General features: G+C 35.8%; 1 protein-coding gene across 3 annotated transcripts; it reads right to left on the bottom strand.

Moving 5' to 3' along the window:
- Nucleotides 1-7875: 7875 nt before the first annotated feature.
- Nucleotides 7876-15583, bottom strand: LOC131040059 (small ribosomal subunit protein eS8). 3 transcript variants are annotated; one of them, XM_057972948.2, is made up of 6 exons: nt 15430-15583; nt 15219-15291; nt 14754-15087; nt 14002-14171; nt 13772-13903; nt 7876-8159 (listed from the first exon to the last, which is right to left on the bottom strand). In XM_057972948.2, the coding sequence occupies exons 1-5, from the start codon at nt 15431-15433 to the stop codon at nt 13819-13821; spliced, it is 666 nt and encodes a 221-aa protein (XP_057828931.1). In that variant the 5' UTR covers nt 15434-15583; the 3' UTR covers nt 7876-8159; nt 13772-13818. The 3 variants fall into 3 exon arrangements, with proteins under 3 accessions (XP_057828931.1, XP_057828930.1, XP_057828929.1); XM_057972947.2 differs by lacking the exon at nt 7876-8159 and adding an exon at nt 9620-10495; XM_057972946.2 differs by lacking the exon at nt 7876-8159 and having other exon boundaries at nt 13606-13903.
- Nucleotides 15584-19028: the final 3445 nt, after the last annotated feature.

Genomic DNA, 19028 nt, shown 5'->3' with positions numbered 1-19028 from the left:
TTAAGTTCCACTTGGATCCTAGATTCTTGTGCTTCTCACCCTATGACACACACTCAAGAGTTTGTCACCGCACTTGCCCATTGTGGCACTTCACAAATTGCAGTTCGTGACTCTACACAACTTTTCGTTATGGGTTCAGGTCCTATTCTTTTGGATGGTGGTTGTCTTCAAGAAGTCCTTATTGTTCCTAATATTTCGACAAACCTCCTTTCCATCTATCAAATGTGTTAACTCTGGCACTGGTAAGACAGTTGAGTTCTTGCCACATGATGTGGTTATTCGAGACCTTCATGATCCTGATTTGGTTGTGGCTACTAGGAATGTTGATCTCGCATCCCACCTATATAGATTTGATGGCTTTTACACGACAAATGGTACATGTTCATCTCTTATAGCACATGTAGACACAATGAGCAGATTTTGGCATGAGCGTTTTGGCCATGTCAATTACAGATATTTACAACAGATGAGTACACAGGCACTACTGATTGGGCTCGCACGGATTTCATGTATTGATGGTGTTTGTTGAGGTTGTGTACTTGGCAAACATCACCAGGATTCTTTTCCTATGAGTAGAGCTCCACGTGCTATGGCACCCTTGGAGTTGGTACATAGTGACCTCATGTCATTTCCGACTCCTTTTTCAGGGGCCAGATATGTGCTCACATTTATTGATGACTTCTCCAAACGTACATGGGTGTACTTTCTAAAGTACAAGTCTGATGTCTTTAATTCCTTTTGAATCTTTAAGACATTTGTGGAGAAGTAGCCTAGACTTTTTATCAGGTAGATACGCACAGATAATGGGGGGGAGTATGTGAATCAGGCCTTCAACGATTTTTGCACTGAGCATAGTTTGTAGCATTAGTTTACAGTACCCTATACCCCTCAGCAAAATGGTGTTGCTGGGAGAAAGAATAGGACTTTACGAGAGATGGCCAATTGTATGATTCAATCAAGGTCTATGGATTCTTCTTTTAGGGCTGAGGCAGTCAATTGTGCCACTTATATTCAGAATCGAATGCCTCATAAGGCTTTACGACATATGACTCTTGAGGAGGCTTGGACCCATGTCAAGCCCGATGTTTCTACATTTCGAGTATTGGGTTGTGAGGCTTGGGCATTTATTCCTAATGTTTAGAGGAAAGCGATGGACAAGAAGAGTCAGCCACTCATATTTGTTGGCTATTGTCAGGATGTGAAGGCATACAGGTTGTTTGATCTTGATTCCAGAGAGGTCTTGTTTCAACGAGATGTCCAATTTGATGAGCGCTTTCCTCCAGCAAATTCTCCTTCACCAGCTTCTCCCTCACTACCTACTCCTCACTCACTACCTCTTGAGGATTGTTTATCTCTCGAGGATGATGCAGATATTGATCCACCACCCCCACCACCACCAAATCCATCGTGTTTGCCCAAGTGAGACCACTTTACTGTAGAGGCAATTGGATCTATGGCAGGTAACCCTTAAGATACCCGTCGTACACAATCACATACTTCAAGTGCTAGTTTCTTGAGTCATGCCATTTCGGATGATCCTCAGAGGTTTTCATAGGCGACAGGCCAGCCTGAGTGGGATAGGGCTATGGATGAGGAGTATTCTTCTTTGATGAAGAATCATACTTGGGATCTTTGTTCTCTTCCTAAGGGAAGAAAGTTGGTTCGGTGCAAGTGGGTGTACCGTACCAAGTATGTTGCAGATGGTTCGATAGATAAGTACAAAGCATGTCTTGTTGCAAAGGAGTTTTCTTAGGTTGAGGATATTTGATTACTCTGAGACCTTTTCTTTTGTTGCCAAGATGAATTCCATTCGCTTTGTACTGTCACTAGTAGCTTCACAGGGATGGCCATTTTTTCAGATGGATGTGAAGAGTGCTTTCTTGCATGGAGCCCTGCATGAGGAGATCTATATGGTGCAACCTCAGGGGTTTGTGCAAGACATTTTTTTGCTTTGCAGACAGGCATTCATTATATGGTCTCAAACAAGCCCCTTGGGCTTGGTATGAGAAAATGGACTCTTTTTTCCTCTCCTCTCACTTCACTCGTTGTCATTCTAGTCCCACAGTTTACATTCAATTTCTAGAGGGTGATCTTTTGATTCTTGTACTATATGTTGATGATCTCATTATTACAGGTAGCTCATCCTATATGATTCAAAGTGTTCAGAGGGCTTTGATGGGGCAGTTTGAGATGACAGATCTCGGTCTTCTGCACTATTTTCTTGGTCTACGGGTTGTTCAGTCTTTGGATGGGATTTCCATATATCAACAATAGTATGCTCTTGACATGCTCCAAAGATTTGGCATGCTTGATTGCAAGTCTGCCCCCACACCATTTCAGTCGAGTGTTGTTCTGTCCTCCACTTGCACCACTCCTTCGGTAGATTATACATTATACGGGCAATTGGTTGGTAGCTTGTTGTACCTAACACATTCGCGTCTTGATCTTTCCTTTGCAGTTGGCCTTGTCGCTGGGTTCTCACATGATCCACATGAGAGCCATTGGCAAGCTGCCAAATGTATTTTGAGGTACATTCAGGGCACTTCACAGTATGACATTCACTACACATTAGGTGCTCCTCACATAGTTGGCTTCACTGACTCAGATTGGGTTTGTGATGTCGATGATCGAAAGTCTACACTTATGGCTTTGTTTTTTGTCTTGGTTTTGGTCCTATCACATGGTCTTGCAAGAAGCAATCTGCTATTGCATTATCATCTATAGAGGCTGAGTACTGAGCAACGGTGTTAGCCAGCTAGGAGATTTTATGGCTTTGACAGTTGTTGACAGAGTTCGGTTTTTCTTCTTGTAGTCCCACACTTCTTTGGTGCGACAATCAGAGTGCTATAAACATTTCCCACAATCCAGCGGAGCATCAACGGACAAAGCACATTGAGATCCACATCCACTTCATCGGGAAGTTCATTCAGGATGGTTCACTCACCTTGGAGTACATTCCTACAGAGGAGCAGGTTGTTGACATCTTCACAAAACCTCTGGCATCGTTGTGCTATCTTCAGTTGTGCTCTATGCTCGAGGTGAATGAAGTTGTCCTTGGGGGGTCTTTGTAGGCCGGCCTTCATGTTTTTTTAGCATGTTTTTCATCTCTTTTAGGAGAAGAGTTTTTCCCACTGGGTTTAATCTTTTTTCTCCATTTTACAGATATTTCATTGTACTTGGGTACGTTGGGACCCATTTTTTGCTTTCACGTATCTAGTCCTTAGTTTTTTAAGCTTCTCCCTAAGTTCATCTTAGGAGGGGATGTTGGAGTAATAAGGTTCTTTACTTAATTAATTAAATCATGTTGATTTATTAATTAAGTCACATTTTACTGTATTTTCACTTAAGCTAAATTTAGGAAGCTAAACTTAGACTAATTAATAATTATTAATTGTTTTTAAGGTTTATGTTTTAGGATTTGATCTCCTTTTATAAGGATTGATCCCTTTTGTAATTCTTTATCTCATTATTATTATTTGCATATTATTGCTCTGGAATTTCAAAACAACTTTTGTGTTTTGTATGAATCTTCCATTGTTGTGGCAGGTTATTTGCATGCAGGACTGGGTTTTGTGAGGTTGTATTTCACAACTTTAACACTAATGAGAGGAGATAGTGCAAAATTTTCTTTAAACCCTTAAAATTATAGTAATGAGATGCACATACTACCAATAAAATAAAATGTAACAAAGCAATAATACCATAATACAAGATGTAATTAAGGAAAACAAAATGGGAGAAAGATCCCACTCCAATAACCTACTCAATGTATTGGGATAAACAATGGTTTTAGAATCACTTGCAAAGCAATTCTTCTTCATAGGAGTTTACAATGTCAATATCTGGAGCTATTTTGATAACATGACATTACTTGCAAATTACAACATACAAAATGCTCTCCACGACATCCAATATATAGAGAAAACAAGAATGGAGGAAGCTACTCAACCAAGCCAAAAGAGGTGGACATCCAAACCATGTGGCACATTTTCCAACCAATTTCAAGCATGTGAATGACACTTTTACGAGCTTCTTTGACTCCTCACACATACCTCTAAACTTGGGCACCCAATTTTTGTCATAAATAGGTATGACAAATGCTCTTATACACCTTACATTCATCATAACTTGCAACACTTATAGTTGTAAGAATATTTGTCATAATTAACTATTAGTAGTTGATTCTCTTATAGATTATCATTACCCAATTGGATTGCCCAACATCTCCATGCAAATATGTCTCATGACACTTGTCCAACCTGTTATAGAATCTAGTTCTTACATGTCATAGGAATCTATCATTCATCATAAGTTGTCATAAGCTCTTACACATTGTTTAAGATGTCAACACATGGCAAAGAATCTCTACCACAGTGGGATGCTTACCTCTTCATGTGAGGATAAAAAATCCTTGTCACCTCCACTATCATGATAACTCATTGTGTCATGTCACACAAGATGTCAAAATAAGATGTCCAAGGAAATATAAAATAGAAATTAAATGACTGTATTAATTAATTAAATCGACGTTAGAAGATACTAAGGTTGAGATACTTGATTCCCAACACTAATATTTAATTAATTAAACCAATTTTGTAGTAATTAAATCCCCCTCACATCTTTTAATCCTGAACATTTTCTCCAAGAATATCTACACCCTCCATTCTTGCATGTGTGAGCTTCCACTTGTACCTCACAAATCCTCACATTTCCACCCATGGAGGAAATCTTCCGCTTCCCATTATAACACAAACCCACATATTCTCCCATATGTGAGATATTCCAATTGTCACTTCCACACACTTTCACATATTCTCTCACATATGTGGATCATTCAATTGTCACCCTCAACCTCTCACGTTTCTCCATTAGTCTAAATTCTCTCCATCCATCCTAGACCCTACATGAATTTTTGCCCTCTTTTTCACGTGTGCTCAAAGCTAACCCATTTTAGGGGAGACATGCATGATTTCCCAAGATCAAAGATAATGCCAAAGATTTTCCAAAGATCTTTAGACCCTTCAAATTTGTGGAAATGAAATTTAATATATTAATAGGGCATTCAATTATGTCATCCTTCTTAACTTTCTTCTATTTATCTCTTTATCTTATTATAAATAAGAACCTTTTCCTAATTGTAAAAGGTTGATAGAAGATGTAATTAAATATCTTAGTCTTGTTTGTAAACTTCTAATATAATTTCTCTATTTGTTGAGTGCAGAATCCAATATCTAAATCTTCAAGCCTCTACTTGTATATAGATTCATCTTTTCATAAATACACTCAAGTTCAATCTTGCACAGGTATTTATATGAATGCATATTTTGTAGTGGTAGTAATATGCTTATCTCAAGGTCTATTGAATATTGATTAATCTAACCAATCCAATTCCAACAATAAATAGACTATCCTTTTTTGGGTGCATCACTCTTTTAGATTAGGATTATATTTTTATCCATCCTTATCTTTCCCTTTTCCACCTACAAATGATTAGTGATATATCTTATAGGTCAATCCTTCAACCCAAAGGTTGCCTTGTAGACCATGTCCCTTATCTACAAGATTTCCCGTTATTACACTCTATGTGAATTGAGCATAGGACGCACCTAACTCATACATTAGGTTACTACAATTTGTAAGTGAACAATTTGTCCAATGAAAACATGAGCACATATTAGAGGGGGACAATTGTACTGAAACAATTATTGCAAGATAACAATTTGTTAATTGAATTGTTGCATAGTTGTAGAATCAGCCCCTTTGACCTATGGGTGTAAATTTACCATAACTATTGGAAAACATGTGCAAGGCGAGACTGCAAATTTTAGAATGGCTAAGGCATACAACTTACCATGTACGCCTTGGGTCGGAAAAAAACAGCTACAATTAGAGCCAAGATGGGTATACACCACAAAACCATTTAGTAATTTTTATGAATAGCCAGAAGATTAGAAAAGCTGCTAAGGTGAGACGATTGGCAAAAAACTGCAATAAGAAGTCTCTGAAATCGTAATACAACTAAGCCAAACAAGGAATTTGGTGTTCTATGCATAATTTACATAAGACCGTGAGATGATTTCCATTCTTTTTTAGTGGTTCTTACCGTGTCAAGAGAGGTGCATAAATATTTTTGTTTGTTATGGACTAGTTATAGGCATATTCATATACCCACTCTATGTAGGCAGAAAAACTTAAGAGCTACGAAGAAGCTTTAGTTGTTTTTCACTAATGCTTGGTTTCATTTTAGCTATTCTAATTCTATTGATTCAGATAGAGATATAGGGTTCTTAAAAGGATTCTCGCGACCACTGAAATTCTTTGTATAGAAGCCATTTTGAGAATGAGTATGATAGATATACATATCAATCCTTACCAGATATTACGAATATTGACAGCAACTACTACAAGAAGCAGCTCCAACATTCACAAGTGATAAAACTAATTCTCAATATTATGGCCTGGGATAATACACAATCATTTGCTATGATCTTTCTGTAACACATCCAGTTCCGATGGTCTGCAGTACCTCCAAGATCAATATTGTACCTGATCAGATACCACCCTGGTAATTCCAATGTCACCGAGCATTCTGAGAATGCTTGAGCATAGTGCAACATTTAAAAAATTCGAGGCTCACAAATTGGGTTTCAGCATGCATAACTAAGAAAATCTTGACTCAAATTTGTCTCTCAAGATCTAATTTTTTTAAATGGAATCTGCTCCAATATGTTTTGAGACATCAAAGTTTGGGATCATTCAAGAATCTCCTATGGTTTCAGTGTGACAAACTAGGTGTTACAGAGACTTGAGTTTCATAAAATCATGTAGTTGCTTTGAATTTCCTAATTTGGTGGATGAAACTTTTCAGTACCATGTTTTTGTGTCTTGCTTCCTTGGAATGATGGAAAAATCTACATTGATCAGCTATAATGATTTTTTGTTGTTACTACTTACTCTAATATTTCTATCAATTCATGCTCTGTTTCTAGTCATAGGGCTTTTGGCCACAGCAGCCATCCCAGGGCTTTGGATTTCATCTAATATGACGAGCTTTTTAGGTCTGCACTTCTGACAGACTGGTACAATGAAACAAAGGATTTTGGTGATAGGCATGCTATTGTAGGATCAATCTGTTGATTAATTCCATTGAATAATTTGATTGATTGAGTAAATAATTAATAAATAAAAAATCAGATCATCAATCATCAATTTGGAAATAAATCATTATTCTCAAAGGACAGCAATGAAGAATGATGACACATTTCTTGTGAAGGATGGTGATTCTTCCATAAAGAAGATATACATGTGGAGATCTTTCCATGAAATCAAATCATAGCGTCATGGAAGTATTCACTTAACAATCCATCAAGAAAAAGCAATCAGCAAAGATCAATCAAGAAATATGAGTTAGCAATAATCTAGCAAATTCCTTGAGAAATCATTTTTTTTGAGTTTGTGGAAGTGTCTTGCAAATAGGAAGGACGAAATCCCTTCCAAGTTCATGAGATAGGGAAGTATAGCTCCCCTTTTATTCTCTTATCAAGTTGAACAGGAGTTGGAAGGGAAGCCAACCTTCCATGCTCTCGGGCTTGATCAAGGAGGATGGCAGGCCTCCAAGGTGGACTGAGAGATGGAAGGGCAGGTCACCTTCCATGCTCTGTGCAATTCAAGGACAACCGGCCTTGACAATTGCCATTTGCAAGCATTTCCAAGGAATTCATGATGTGATTGGCTGCAAGGAATATGTTATGATGTATTAGTCTGAATATTATCAAAATTTATTGATCTTTAATGTTTCTAATATCAGTTTTAGCAATTAATATTGTTTGCAGGCATAGAAATCAGGAATATTCTCAATAAGGACATTACAACTGGTATCAGACCTTCAATCATGCCAGCTTGAGGATACAAAAAAACAAGTATTTGCAGTTGAGCCAAAGAACTCAAAGAGCCTTGGAAAGAGAGAAGAAAATTAGGCACAACTGCAACTCAATCATATCATCAAAATATGGCAATCAACAAGTGTCTGATAGGAGTAGTCTCCAACTAATCATCTATTGGACAACTCTGCATCACCATTGAAAAGAAAGCCAAATATGTCTGAGTCATCAGATTGGCATTCAGCTAATTTGAAGCAGCAATATTAACTGCAACTGTACCTGCTCAAGGCAGGCACAAACACTTGTGAGTTGCAACCAACTCAAATAGGTGCACAATCAGGGCGAACAAGTGCCTATCCAAATTAAAAAGACTCGTGTAAGATTAGTATCACAACATCATCAATTGGAAATTTGAATCAATTGTTGACCAATCAAAATATCCAAACACCATCACAAGATATCACAATGCATCCACAATCCAACTCATCATCATCAAATGAAATGCAACAAACCATAAGGTGTAGCTCAGTAACTCGCAACAAGTATCAATGGTACGAACTGCAAAAATAATGTATCAACTCTACCATATCAGCAACTTCATCAAGTGCATCACAAACATTATCCAAGTGCAAAACAATCTCAGTGTTCAACATATGCATCCACAACTCAGGTATAACAATCAGTGTCACAGCACAATGAATCATCAATCTGACGAATTTGAACACTTTCGAGGAACAGGGACATTACTAACACAACCACTTGTAAATCATGGGCAATCAATATCTCAAGCCTAGTTGACTATAACAAAACCCTATACATCTTCTACTCTGTTCACCTGAGGTCTTCCTTATTAGCAGATTGCATGATCCAAACTTCTGTGCAAATATGTAAAGACCCTATTTAGTTCAAAGTTCCTTCCCTTGTATTTTTTTCATATATCTACTTAAAATTTCCATTGCATAGGCAATTATTGGTCAAGTGTAGATCATGGCATAGATTGGGCAATGTTTGGTCCAGTGTAGATCATGGCATAAATTTGCCATCCTACTATCTAAAAGAAACTTCTAAGGGGGAAGGGGGTGGAGCCTTATAAAAAGACCGACCAAATCTATCCCATCCTGAAGTGGGTGGGATCAGAGCTGAGTCTGTACCATAAGCCAGTTGGCAGCCCCCATCTATTTGTGAGGTGTGGAAGTAAGGACTCTAAAATCGGGAACCTAACATCGATGTTGGGCCAATTCTGCCGGCTTTACACGAAATGTGGTTCATCCCCGGTATTTTTTGGCACCTATTCGTCCGCCAATTTCTGGGAGCTAGATCTCCGTGATAGAGCTTTCGTAGACACTTGCATGAGGAACATGACATGTGTCCTTAATATCCTTTCATATCTTCGAATGAATCTCAACATATAAATTTTAAACCAACAGAAACAGGAACATTAACAAGTTTCCATTTGTGCACTTTCAACCTTTGCAATATCATCTCAACATGCTTTCTCTGATCCAACTAAAGTTTTCTGTATAAACAACTGAATTAAAGTTTGTGGCACCAAGATCTTTTATAGAAATTTCACATGACAATTGAGATTTGACATCCTTGACCATTTCCTTGTTAATTTTAATGCAAAGGTCATACTTTCCCTTTCAATAATAAAAATTGAAGTGTATGCTGTCCAATTTGCTTAAAATAAATGCACATATTCTTCTAACAAGTTGTTGAAGTATGAAATGGACCATATGAGAATTGAATGCATGCCACATTTTCATTTTAAATCGTAGGATTATAATTCCAACAAACTCCTTTATAACATATTGTAAGTGAAGTGGCAAAGGATGAATTCCTCCAATGGATTCACCTCCCCACCATTATGTGTCAAAGAGATCTAAGTAACCCCAAAATCAAGATATATATGCTCCATACAACTATACACAGTTACATATGTGGACTGGTTAAAGTCCTATTACTAAAGACTCTCTAACCATTGAAGGCATGCATATGTTGACACCGGCAAAACTGCAACTCTGGCAGAAACAAAGTGATGATCCTCAGAAAAATATGATGAATCTACTCTTAGCATGGCCATCAATTACCCCCTCAAGTGATTGCATTCCTAATTCTGATGCAGCCATAAATATAGGTGACACATTTTCAAATGTTGTCACTCTCCAATTCGATGACCTTGAACAACTTTGCAGGACCATCAACCCAAATGTTAAATTTGCTCTCTCAATCACTGGTGTCGTTGCTCTTCAGTCAAAGATGATCTACTCATTGATGAGTAATTGTAATCTTTGGTGCTCGCCCAAAAGATGGTGGTTAAGGTATCTTAAAATCTTTGAACAGCTCCACTCAAAAAAAAAAAAAATCCTGAATTCGCTAGAATCCAATGCCTGGAATTAAAAAACTTATCCACTAAACAACACTGTAGAAGTGATACCAATGCAACCAATCCATTGTGGTCACATGACTTGTAGTTCTAAACTCTCATCATCTTTAAGACATTATGTTTCCTTGTGAGTATCTATCAAACATTGCATCAATCTTCTAGCCCTTGCCTTGTGTATCTTGATGTGGAATAAATTCAGAAAGTTCTTCTTCACTCACTATAAATGCACCTTTACACACACCATGACACAAGTCAATCTCTCATTAGCCTCAGAACTGCAAACATTGTCACACACACAACAAGAGCCTAACAAATAACTCTGGGCCATTAAAGACAGGCTGCAACAATCAAGAATTTCTACTCATTGCAAGGATCTTTGGTGAAAATAAAATAAAAACAAGAGGATGCTCATGAATTTGTAAGAGTTGCAATTGACTCAAAACAACCCATCTATGGAATGTTCTAAAGAAACTGAGAACTTGAAGGGCAGTGAATCTAGAATCAATAAGTCATAGAAGAAGCGATCAATAGCAGATATAACTGCTACTGACTCCTTGCCTTCGGAGATCTGAAACAAAGAGAAAGAAGAGTCCTTATTATGGTATTTATTGGAAGAAAACTTTGAAAAATCATCCCCCAAAACTCACACTGGTGCACATAAAGTCAAACAGAAGGAAATTAAAATATTGGATTGCACCGCATGTCTATGAAGGGATTCTATTACAGAATAAAGACCTTTTATTGGAGAAGAGAGATTTGTTTTTACCAAGGCAACTATAATCTACAGTGCATCACCATAATGCCCCTATATTTGCATCTTGGGTGAGTGTGAAGGAAGACCAGCATTAATAGAAACAGCACAATTAAGGTCATAAATGTGTGTCAGGCCTCTAATTTGCCTCAAAGGAATAAATCAAAGAGGATTCCTTGTAGATGCAGAAGCAGAATTAATTATTGGATTGATCTTCCCTTGGTTTCAAACTATGCTATTGCAAGACGTCCTCCTTTGGTTCTTCTCTCTAAGGATAAGAGAAAACTTACCTAGAATCACAGACCTTGCAAATTTCCAACTCTTGGTGATTTGTTGAGAGTTATTGGGATACCTCACTTTTAAAGTGAAGGCAAAAACATGTCCAGATTCAAATTTGCAACTTGAGATAATATCAGAGTAGCACAGAGGAAGTTGAATTGTGAAAGAAAAGTTAGAAGTTGCAGAGTCCAAGCCATTTCATATTGGAAATCATCTTGAACACTCTCTTCATGATCATTGCTAGAGGACAGACAAGCCAATCTTGGGAAGGACGGAACATAATGCCCTTGCCAAGATAGATAGCAGCCTGTATAACAATTAGATCGCAGCCTTTATCTCAGTCAAATGACAAATCACAACCCTTAGACTTGAAAAATGGAATTAAACAGTGATTCTATTGGGGTCGATTAATAGACTCAAGTGACAATGATCAAACATAAAAATAAAATCTGAAATATAGACAAGCCATGGGTTATTCTCCTGCCACCTGTGATTTCTCTAAACATAAAAATATAATCATGATAATAATAATAAAAGATTAAATTATATTTAAGACCAAGAGCAGCGAATGAAGGAATGTGTCCTTTGAGCATGACAAAGTATGGAAGGAGGGAAAATCTGAATTATTCAGAAAGAAAATCTGAATCTGAATAATTCAGAAAGATAGAAGGTGATAGTGACTCTGCCATAAAGAAGATCATTCCTAGTTACAAAGAAGATCATTCCTTGAATTCAAATCATAAAAGCATTATGTAAGTATTCACTTACCAATCCATCAAGAAAAAGCAATCAGCAAAGATTAATCAAGATATATTAGTTAGCAATAATCTAGCAAATTCCTTGAGAAATCAGTTTTGAGGTTGTGGAAGTGTCATACAAATAGGAAGACAAAATCACTTCCAAGTTCACAAGAGATGAAAGGACGGCCCTCCTTTCATGCTCTTATCAAGTTGAACAGGAGTTGGAAGGGCAGCCAGCCTTCCATGCTGTTGGCCTTGATCAAGGATGGCAAGCCTCCAAGGTAGACTGGGAGATGGAAGGGCAGCCCACCTTACATGCTCTCAGCAAGACAAGGACAATCAGCCTTGATAATTGTCATTTGCAAGCATTTCCAAGGAAATCACGATGTGATTGGCTGCAAGGAATATGCTATGATGTATTCATCCGAATATTAATGATGCTATGATGTATTGATTTGAATATTATCATTCTTGATCTTTAAGACTTTTAACATTTATAATGTCAGTTTTTAGTGATTAATATTGTTTGCAGGCATAGAAACCAAGAATACTCCCAATAGGGACATTACAAATTCTATCATCTAAGAGTAATTTCAAATTATCTTTCCATAGATCAATAGGAAAATACACAAATAGAATAGAAGTGAACAAAAACGGCTATCAAAGGATGCTATCCAATATATGAATTGAAAAAAATATAAATGACCAATATTAATGCAATGAAAGACTTGCTGTAATGCTCCAAGTGTTGCCTGTTCCACTTAAGGCACAATATGTACCAAGTTCAAATCTGTAGCATAAGAACAGCAACTACAATTATAGGCAACGCTTAGTACATTACGGCATGGCAACTCTTTTAAGGTGTTGCAGGTGTGAGTTAAGCTTACTAACATCCCCCTACAATTTTGGATTTTGCCCTGTTTTTAAGTTATAGGCAATGCTTTTGGGTACCTTTATGTAAATGGCTCTGGAAATATTGGCTTTCTCCCATACAACCTCTGCTTATATTCTGGTGGAGCTGGATATTATGAATGGACTCCTTTCAAATAGATCTCTATGATGCAGATCAAGTTTGGAAGTAGCATTTCAACTACGAATGAAATGCTATTCGGAGCAAGTGTTACTCTGAGGCTTCTTGGAATTGTTTCTATGGCATGATTTTGAGTATTCTATGTGTACAAGTAAAGGCATGCTTCTTGGAATTGTTTCACTCTAAATAATGCTCATTATGACCACAATTCTGAGTATTCTATGTGAATAGACCCCATGAACAAATAAAGGCATCTAAAGATATGCTACTCCCAACACATTTTCCGAAACTGAAAAGATTGTGGAACTGAACTGGTGACATGGAAAAGAACCATCAAGATCAACACAAAGTTTTACTCCATTGAAATGTAATTATAAAATGACAAAATGTTAAATGTCTGTTCACTCTTCTATAAAAAATAGACCCCAGGCAGTAAAATACACAATAACCAGCAGCATGCTTTACACTAGACTCGAGGAAACAAAACTAATTGCTTCTTGCTAAAACAAGATAATTCAAGAACAGAACTTAAAACAGCATGGTCCTTAAATATGAAATTTTATTTCTCACGCTAGAAATAGGAGCAAAAAATAATCTATTAAATTTGAGTAATATACACCAAAGTTGGTAATATGACTAACAAAAGCAAATCCATCCTTTCACATCACCAGAAAATGTTACCCTAATCTGACTCAATTTGTTTACCAGAAAATAAACTTCAACAAAAAGCCTCAAGAAGCCAAGATCAATTCTTAGGCAGCTCCAGCGCCACCCTTTCCTTTCTTCCTCTGCAACTTTTTCATGTAGAATTCTAGCTCTTTACCCTCGAGTATGTACCTGCAGAAAATCACATGGCTCGTTCATAGCCATTAAAAGAAAACAAACATCTTACCAAAAGTTTCCAACAAACATATTGTTTTTAAATGTGTCCATACCCATCAGCACGCCCACATTGTCCAGGGCGAGAAGAAATGCATGCCATCAATTTGCCACCAGCAAATTGCTCTTCCATGTGTGAGTCAAGTTTGTGACCTTCACACCGCTTCTCTACCTTTCTTAATACATGTTTGCTTCTACTCTTCTCTTCTACGGCACCTTCACCCTCCTGCATATGCACAAGAAAGGCACAAACGTTACTGATCACTGCTCAAAAACAATAGATTAAATACTTCAAGTTAACAGTTAAGGAGCATCCGTTATTTTTATCCATTAATGGATGTACAAAGATTGTTCTTTTTTGTTTTCAAACTTTTTAAGTCCAAGTGTCATCCCAAATGGCAGTCCAGCTGCCTTTTCATCAATTCAATATTGCAGAGACATTGAAAATTTAAAATCTTAATGGTCTTTACAGAAATTTTGTTTGACAGCCTTAGCGAAAGAATATCTGGGCTCCTGGTAAACAAAGTTGCCAAACTAAAACCACCTAGAATTAAAAAAACATCAAATTCAAGTATAAAAATAAGGCATAACACTCAAGTACCTATTCTGAAATAAATGTATAAAAGCACAACAATCTACACGAACCAAAAATCTCCAATAACAAAACAAGCAGAATATTTGACATGGAAGAAAATTTATACACAAACTGAATATTGATTGATTTTGTTTGGAAGAAAAACTGAGTTTTCATCATATCTTTTCCTTCAATTGAGCAAAATAATCAAATGACAAGTTATTGTCTGCATACCTCAGTTTCTTTCTTAGCAGCAGCAGGAGCCTTCTTCTTCCTGCCAATATCCTGGCCATAGTGCTGCTGATACCAGATACGGAAAGGAGCAGCATCAACCTGGACAATAGCACTCTTAACCAGTGTTTGCGTCCTGACAAGCTCGTTATTGGATGCATTGTAAACCACATCCAATATACGTGATTTCCTAGTAACAGCCTCTGAACCCCACGAGTAGTTACCAGTGTCCAACCTCAAAGCTCTCCATTTCACATTTCCTCCTCTCACGCGTACCCTTCTAACCGTCTTGTTGCTTGACAGCTTTGTCATTGCAGGCTGTCTTCCCAACTCATACCTAGATGCCCCAAAAAACGTCTAGGCTTTGAAATTTCAATTCAAAAATCCAATATATTGAGAGATTTCATATTTCCAACGTAAACACTTGCAACATTTCCATGAAATTTAAAGGGTAAACATTAAACTTACTTTCGCTTCTTTCTCCATTGCTTCTTCTTTCCTCCCGTCGCACGTTTCTTGTGCATCGAATCTCGTGAGATACCTGCATCGACGCAGTATTACATATCAGATTTGTATCCATCAACGAAAAAATAAATAAAAGAAGCTCATACATGAAAAAAAATTAATAACAGAAAACATCAGCTCAGACAAAAACTGAAAATGCAAAACACAGGGTTACCCATGATCGCCGCGTAGAATATGTTGCCTGCGAATTCCCCCGCCTCCGCTGTACCAAATCCCCTACCTCACAAACTGAACAGATCGAAGGGATCGAAAATATAGGCATTTATAGCTGACCAATTAAAACCCTAAGTGTGAGAGGGTTTTTATTCACAATACTAATAATTTTAATTGTAAAATACAATAAAATACAGTGGTCATGAAATACAAAAGTAAAAGGGTTCATATGTGGGTGCGTTCTATTACTAGCATAAGAGATGGAGTAAACTAAAGAAGATTATGATATTTATTTTATATAAAAATTTATTTTTTAAATAAAAATATGTTAATATTTTGAAAGAGGTTTAATAAGGGGAGGGGTTTAAGATTGAATCTATTTAAAATATTCAATTAGAAGTTGTTTCTCACTTTCATGAGTTTTTAGAGTCTTTATTTTTCTATTAATAATATGTATCATTTTGAATTGTATTCTTAGACTTATCTTTTATCGTGATAATTCATTCTTTAATAGTCTTATTTTCATGGATAAATTAAAAAGTAGTTTTATGATGGGAAAGGATAAAACTCCAGGTCTGTATGGTTTTCCTATTAAGTTCTTTCAAGCTTTTTAGAATATTGTTAAAGATGACATTTTAGAGGCTTATGAAGGATTATATACATCAAAATAAATGTTTAAATCCCTTAATGACTTTTCTCACTCTGCTTCCTAAGAAAGATCATGTTATGAATTTCTTTGGTGTTCAACCCATTGCTCTTTGTAATACTATCTATAAGATGTTTTCCAATTATATTTGAGATATCAAATTAGTTCTTACCTTTTATCATTTCCCTACAATAGGGAGTTTGTTCAAGTTTGCCAAATCATTGACGGTATTATTATTGTCTAAGAAGTCATTCACTTTGTGCATGTTAACAAGAAAAGTTTTATGTTCATGAAACTTGATCTTTCTAGGGCTTATGATAGGGTTTGTTTTACAAAAATAGAATATGTCTTATGTGCATTTGATTTGGATTCAATGGGTAATGGTATATTTTACTTATTTTTCAATGTTTATAAATGGTTCTCCTTTTGCCATTTTTCACTTTGAAAAAAAAAATCTACATCGAGGTGATCCTCTCGATCTATATCTATTTCTCATTGTGGCAAAAGGACTTGCTAGGTTCTTAAAACACATCAAGTGCCCTAGGTCTATTTTGAGTTTTCACATTGTGCAAGATATAAATGCACTTTCCCATCTTCAATTTGTGGATGACACTTGTTTGATGGGTAGTGCTATTCTTTAGGAAGCTACTACTCATAGGCAAGCTCTTGACATTTATATTAGTGTATTTGGTAAACTCATGAATGAACAAAACATTCAAGTTTTAGTTTTCCATATTGATACTCATCTTCAAAAGCAAATTGTTAATGTATTCTTCATTTCCAAGTTGCTTCTCCTCCTTTCAAATATTTGGATATCCTTATTTCTCATACTCATCTTGGGAAAAATACTAGAATGTTATGTTAAATTCAGTTCAGCAAATATCAACTATTGGACATAAATACCTTTCTCTGATTAGTCATATAATCCTTCTTGAATACGTGATTCAATTTCTTTCATTTTGTAGATTTATGGTTCTTGCAACTCCAAAAAGCACCCTATGATTTGGATCTTAAAGTGAGAAAGTTTCTTTGGAAACAAATTCATAAGAAATAAATAGCATTTGGTTAATTGGAATAAGAATTGTTAGCCTAAAGAGAAAAGTGGTTTAGGTATAAGGTCTTACCTTCTTGATAATATAACTCTTATTGCCAAATTATATTACAAATTTTATTTGGAAGAGAAAGTCTTATGTGGGACAATTTCGAAGCTCAAGTATCTAAATATGCCATAACCATACTTTCATTCCTTAAATGCCAACCCTTAGCAAAGGATATCAAATATGGAGAACTATGAAATTAGATAGTAATTTGATTAAAGCTAGCCTTTTATGGATTGTCAACAAGGGAGACCTTGCTCCCTCTTTTTGGGGATGATGCATGGAACCCAACATAGCTCTCTTGGTGTGGAATTCTTTGATCTCTTGAAATTAAAAATAAAAGCATTAATTTGGTTGGATTTGTGTTTTTAATTTTCAATATGTAGACATGCTTGATGGTATATTTTTTATAAATGAAAACCTAAATATCATTGGCCAAGTCAATAATCTCCCCTCCTTAGTTGTTTAGCTCATCTAAAAGGTTTTTTTAGAAAGAAAATCAAATTTCCTTTTCTAGGATCTACATTATGCAAGTTGGTTATAAAACTCTTCTAAAAGATTACTTGGAAAGTAAAAATTTCAAGCTTTGGAAAAGAGTTTAACATCCTAAATGTTATTCTAGGTTAATGCTTTCATGTGACTTATAGCTTTAGATTATTTATTTTAAAAACATCAGAGTAATCTTCAAAAAAGAGGGTTTGTCAAAGAATCTAGTATATATATTTTAGTTTGTTGCCACTTTTTGTCAAAGAATCTAGTATATATATTTTAGTTTGTTGCCACTTTTTTCATCATTTCTTGTGTGATTTTTTGGAAATTGCATGAAATAATTTAGATTTTAATATCTAAGAATCTCTTGTGAATTAGTTATGACTTTCTTTGAAGCGAAAATCTCGCAATATTTTGCATGATATTTATCTTGGTTTGATCTTATAAGAAAATTTATTGGGAACAAATCCCAAGAAACAATAAGACATATAAGTTAAGGTTGGAACAAATAATAGATAATCTAAAAAAATTGACAAGTTCAAATTCAAGATTATCAACCAAGTTCTTGGTTAGAGCAATGGATTCAACATGCCTATAGCTTCTCCCAATTTTTCCTTTACCAATAACCACACCTAGGACTATCAACTTACTCAATAGTAACACCTTTCTCTAAGGTTGGTTAAAATTAATGTTGACTACGCATGAAAAGATAATCCTGAAAATGCTAGCATGGGAAAAGTTTGTCATGACCATAATGACAAAGTTAAGTTTTGGTTTGGAGGTATTATTAGTGTTAGTTCTAATAATTATGTGGATGCTATGATCATTCACCAAGCTCTTTTACATGCTAAGTAGAGGCATTTTATGGATGTTATTTTAGAATTTGACTCTAAAATCTTAGTTAATCATTTCAAAAGAATGTTCTCCTTTCACTTCTCAGCGTGGCAGCTAAAGAAATGTAAGAAATATGTCAACATTCGCATCCATGATTTTAATGTTATTAAGTGAAACCACTAGAAGGGAAGGAAATCAAGTTGTTATTTTTTTGGGTAAATTAGTTTCTAGTTAGAATGGCATTAAGGTTGATACTAAAAATGATTAGAATTGCTCTATATGGGGTGAGTACACACTTCCTGATTATAATAGCTCTTTAGATTTGTGGTTCATGTTGTGTTTCTTGCTAGTGTATAGATTCTTTTGGTTCAACCTTCCTATTTATTCCACTATGGTCAACTTTTGTACTACTATTTTTAAATAAAATTTTTTGTTGGTCTATTTTTCTAACATATGAGCAAAAAATATTTTAGATAACTTCAAAGCATTTACAATCTTCAAGTAAATGTTTATGTTTTGTCTAGATTTGTGGTT

This window comes from Cryptomeria japonica, chromosome 10, assembly GCF_030272615.1.
Source record: "Cryptomeria japonica chromosome 10, Sugi_1.0, whole genome shotgun sequence".
Taxonomy (NCBI): domain Eukaryota; kingdom Viridiplantae; phylum Streptophyta; class Pinopsida; order Cupressales; family Cupressaceae; genus Cryptomeria; species Cryptomeria japonica.
Note: the sequence above shows the minus strand (reverse complement) of the source record. Positions and strands in the feature narration are given on the sequence as shown.

What these genes read in the sequence shown, in the direction of transcription:
- LOC131040059 (XM_057972948.2), bottom strand. An exon ending in CAATGGAGAAAGAAGCGAAA is followed by an intron (nt 15,088 to 15,218) that starts GTAAGTTTAATG and finishes TGGGGCATCTAG; the next exon opens with GTATGAGTTGGGAAGACAGC. An exon ending in CAATGTGGGCGTGCTGATGG is followed by an intron (nt 13,904 to 14,001) that starts GTATGGACACAT and finishes GATTTTCTGCAG; the next exon opens with GTACATACTCGAGGGTAAAG.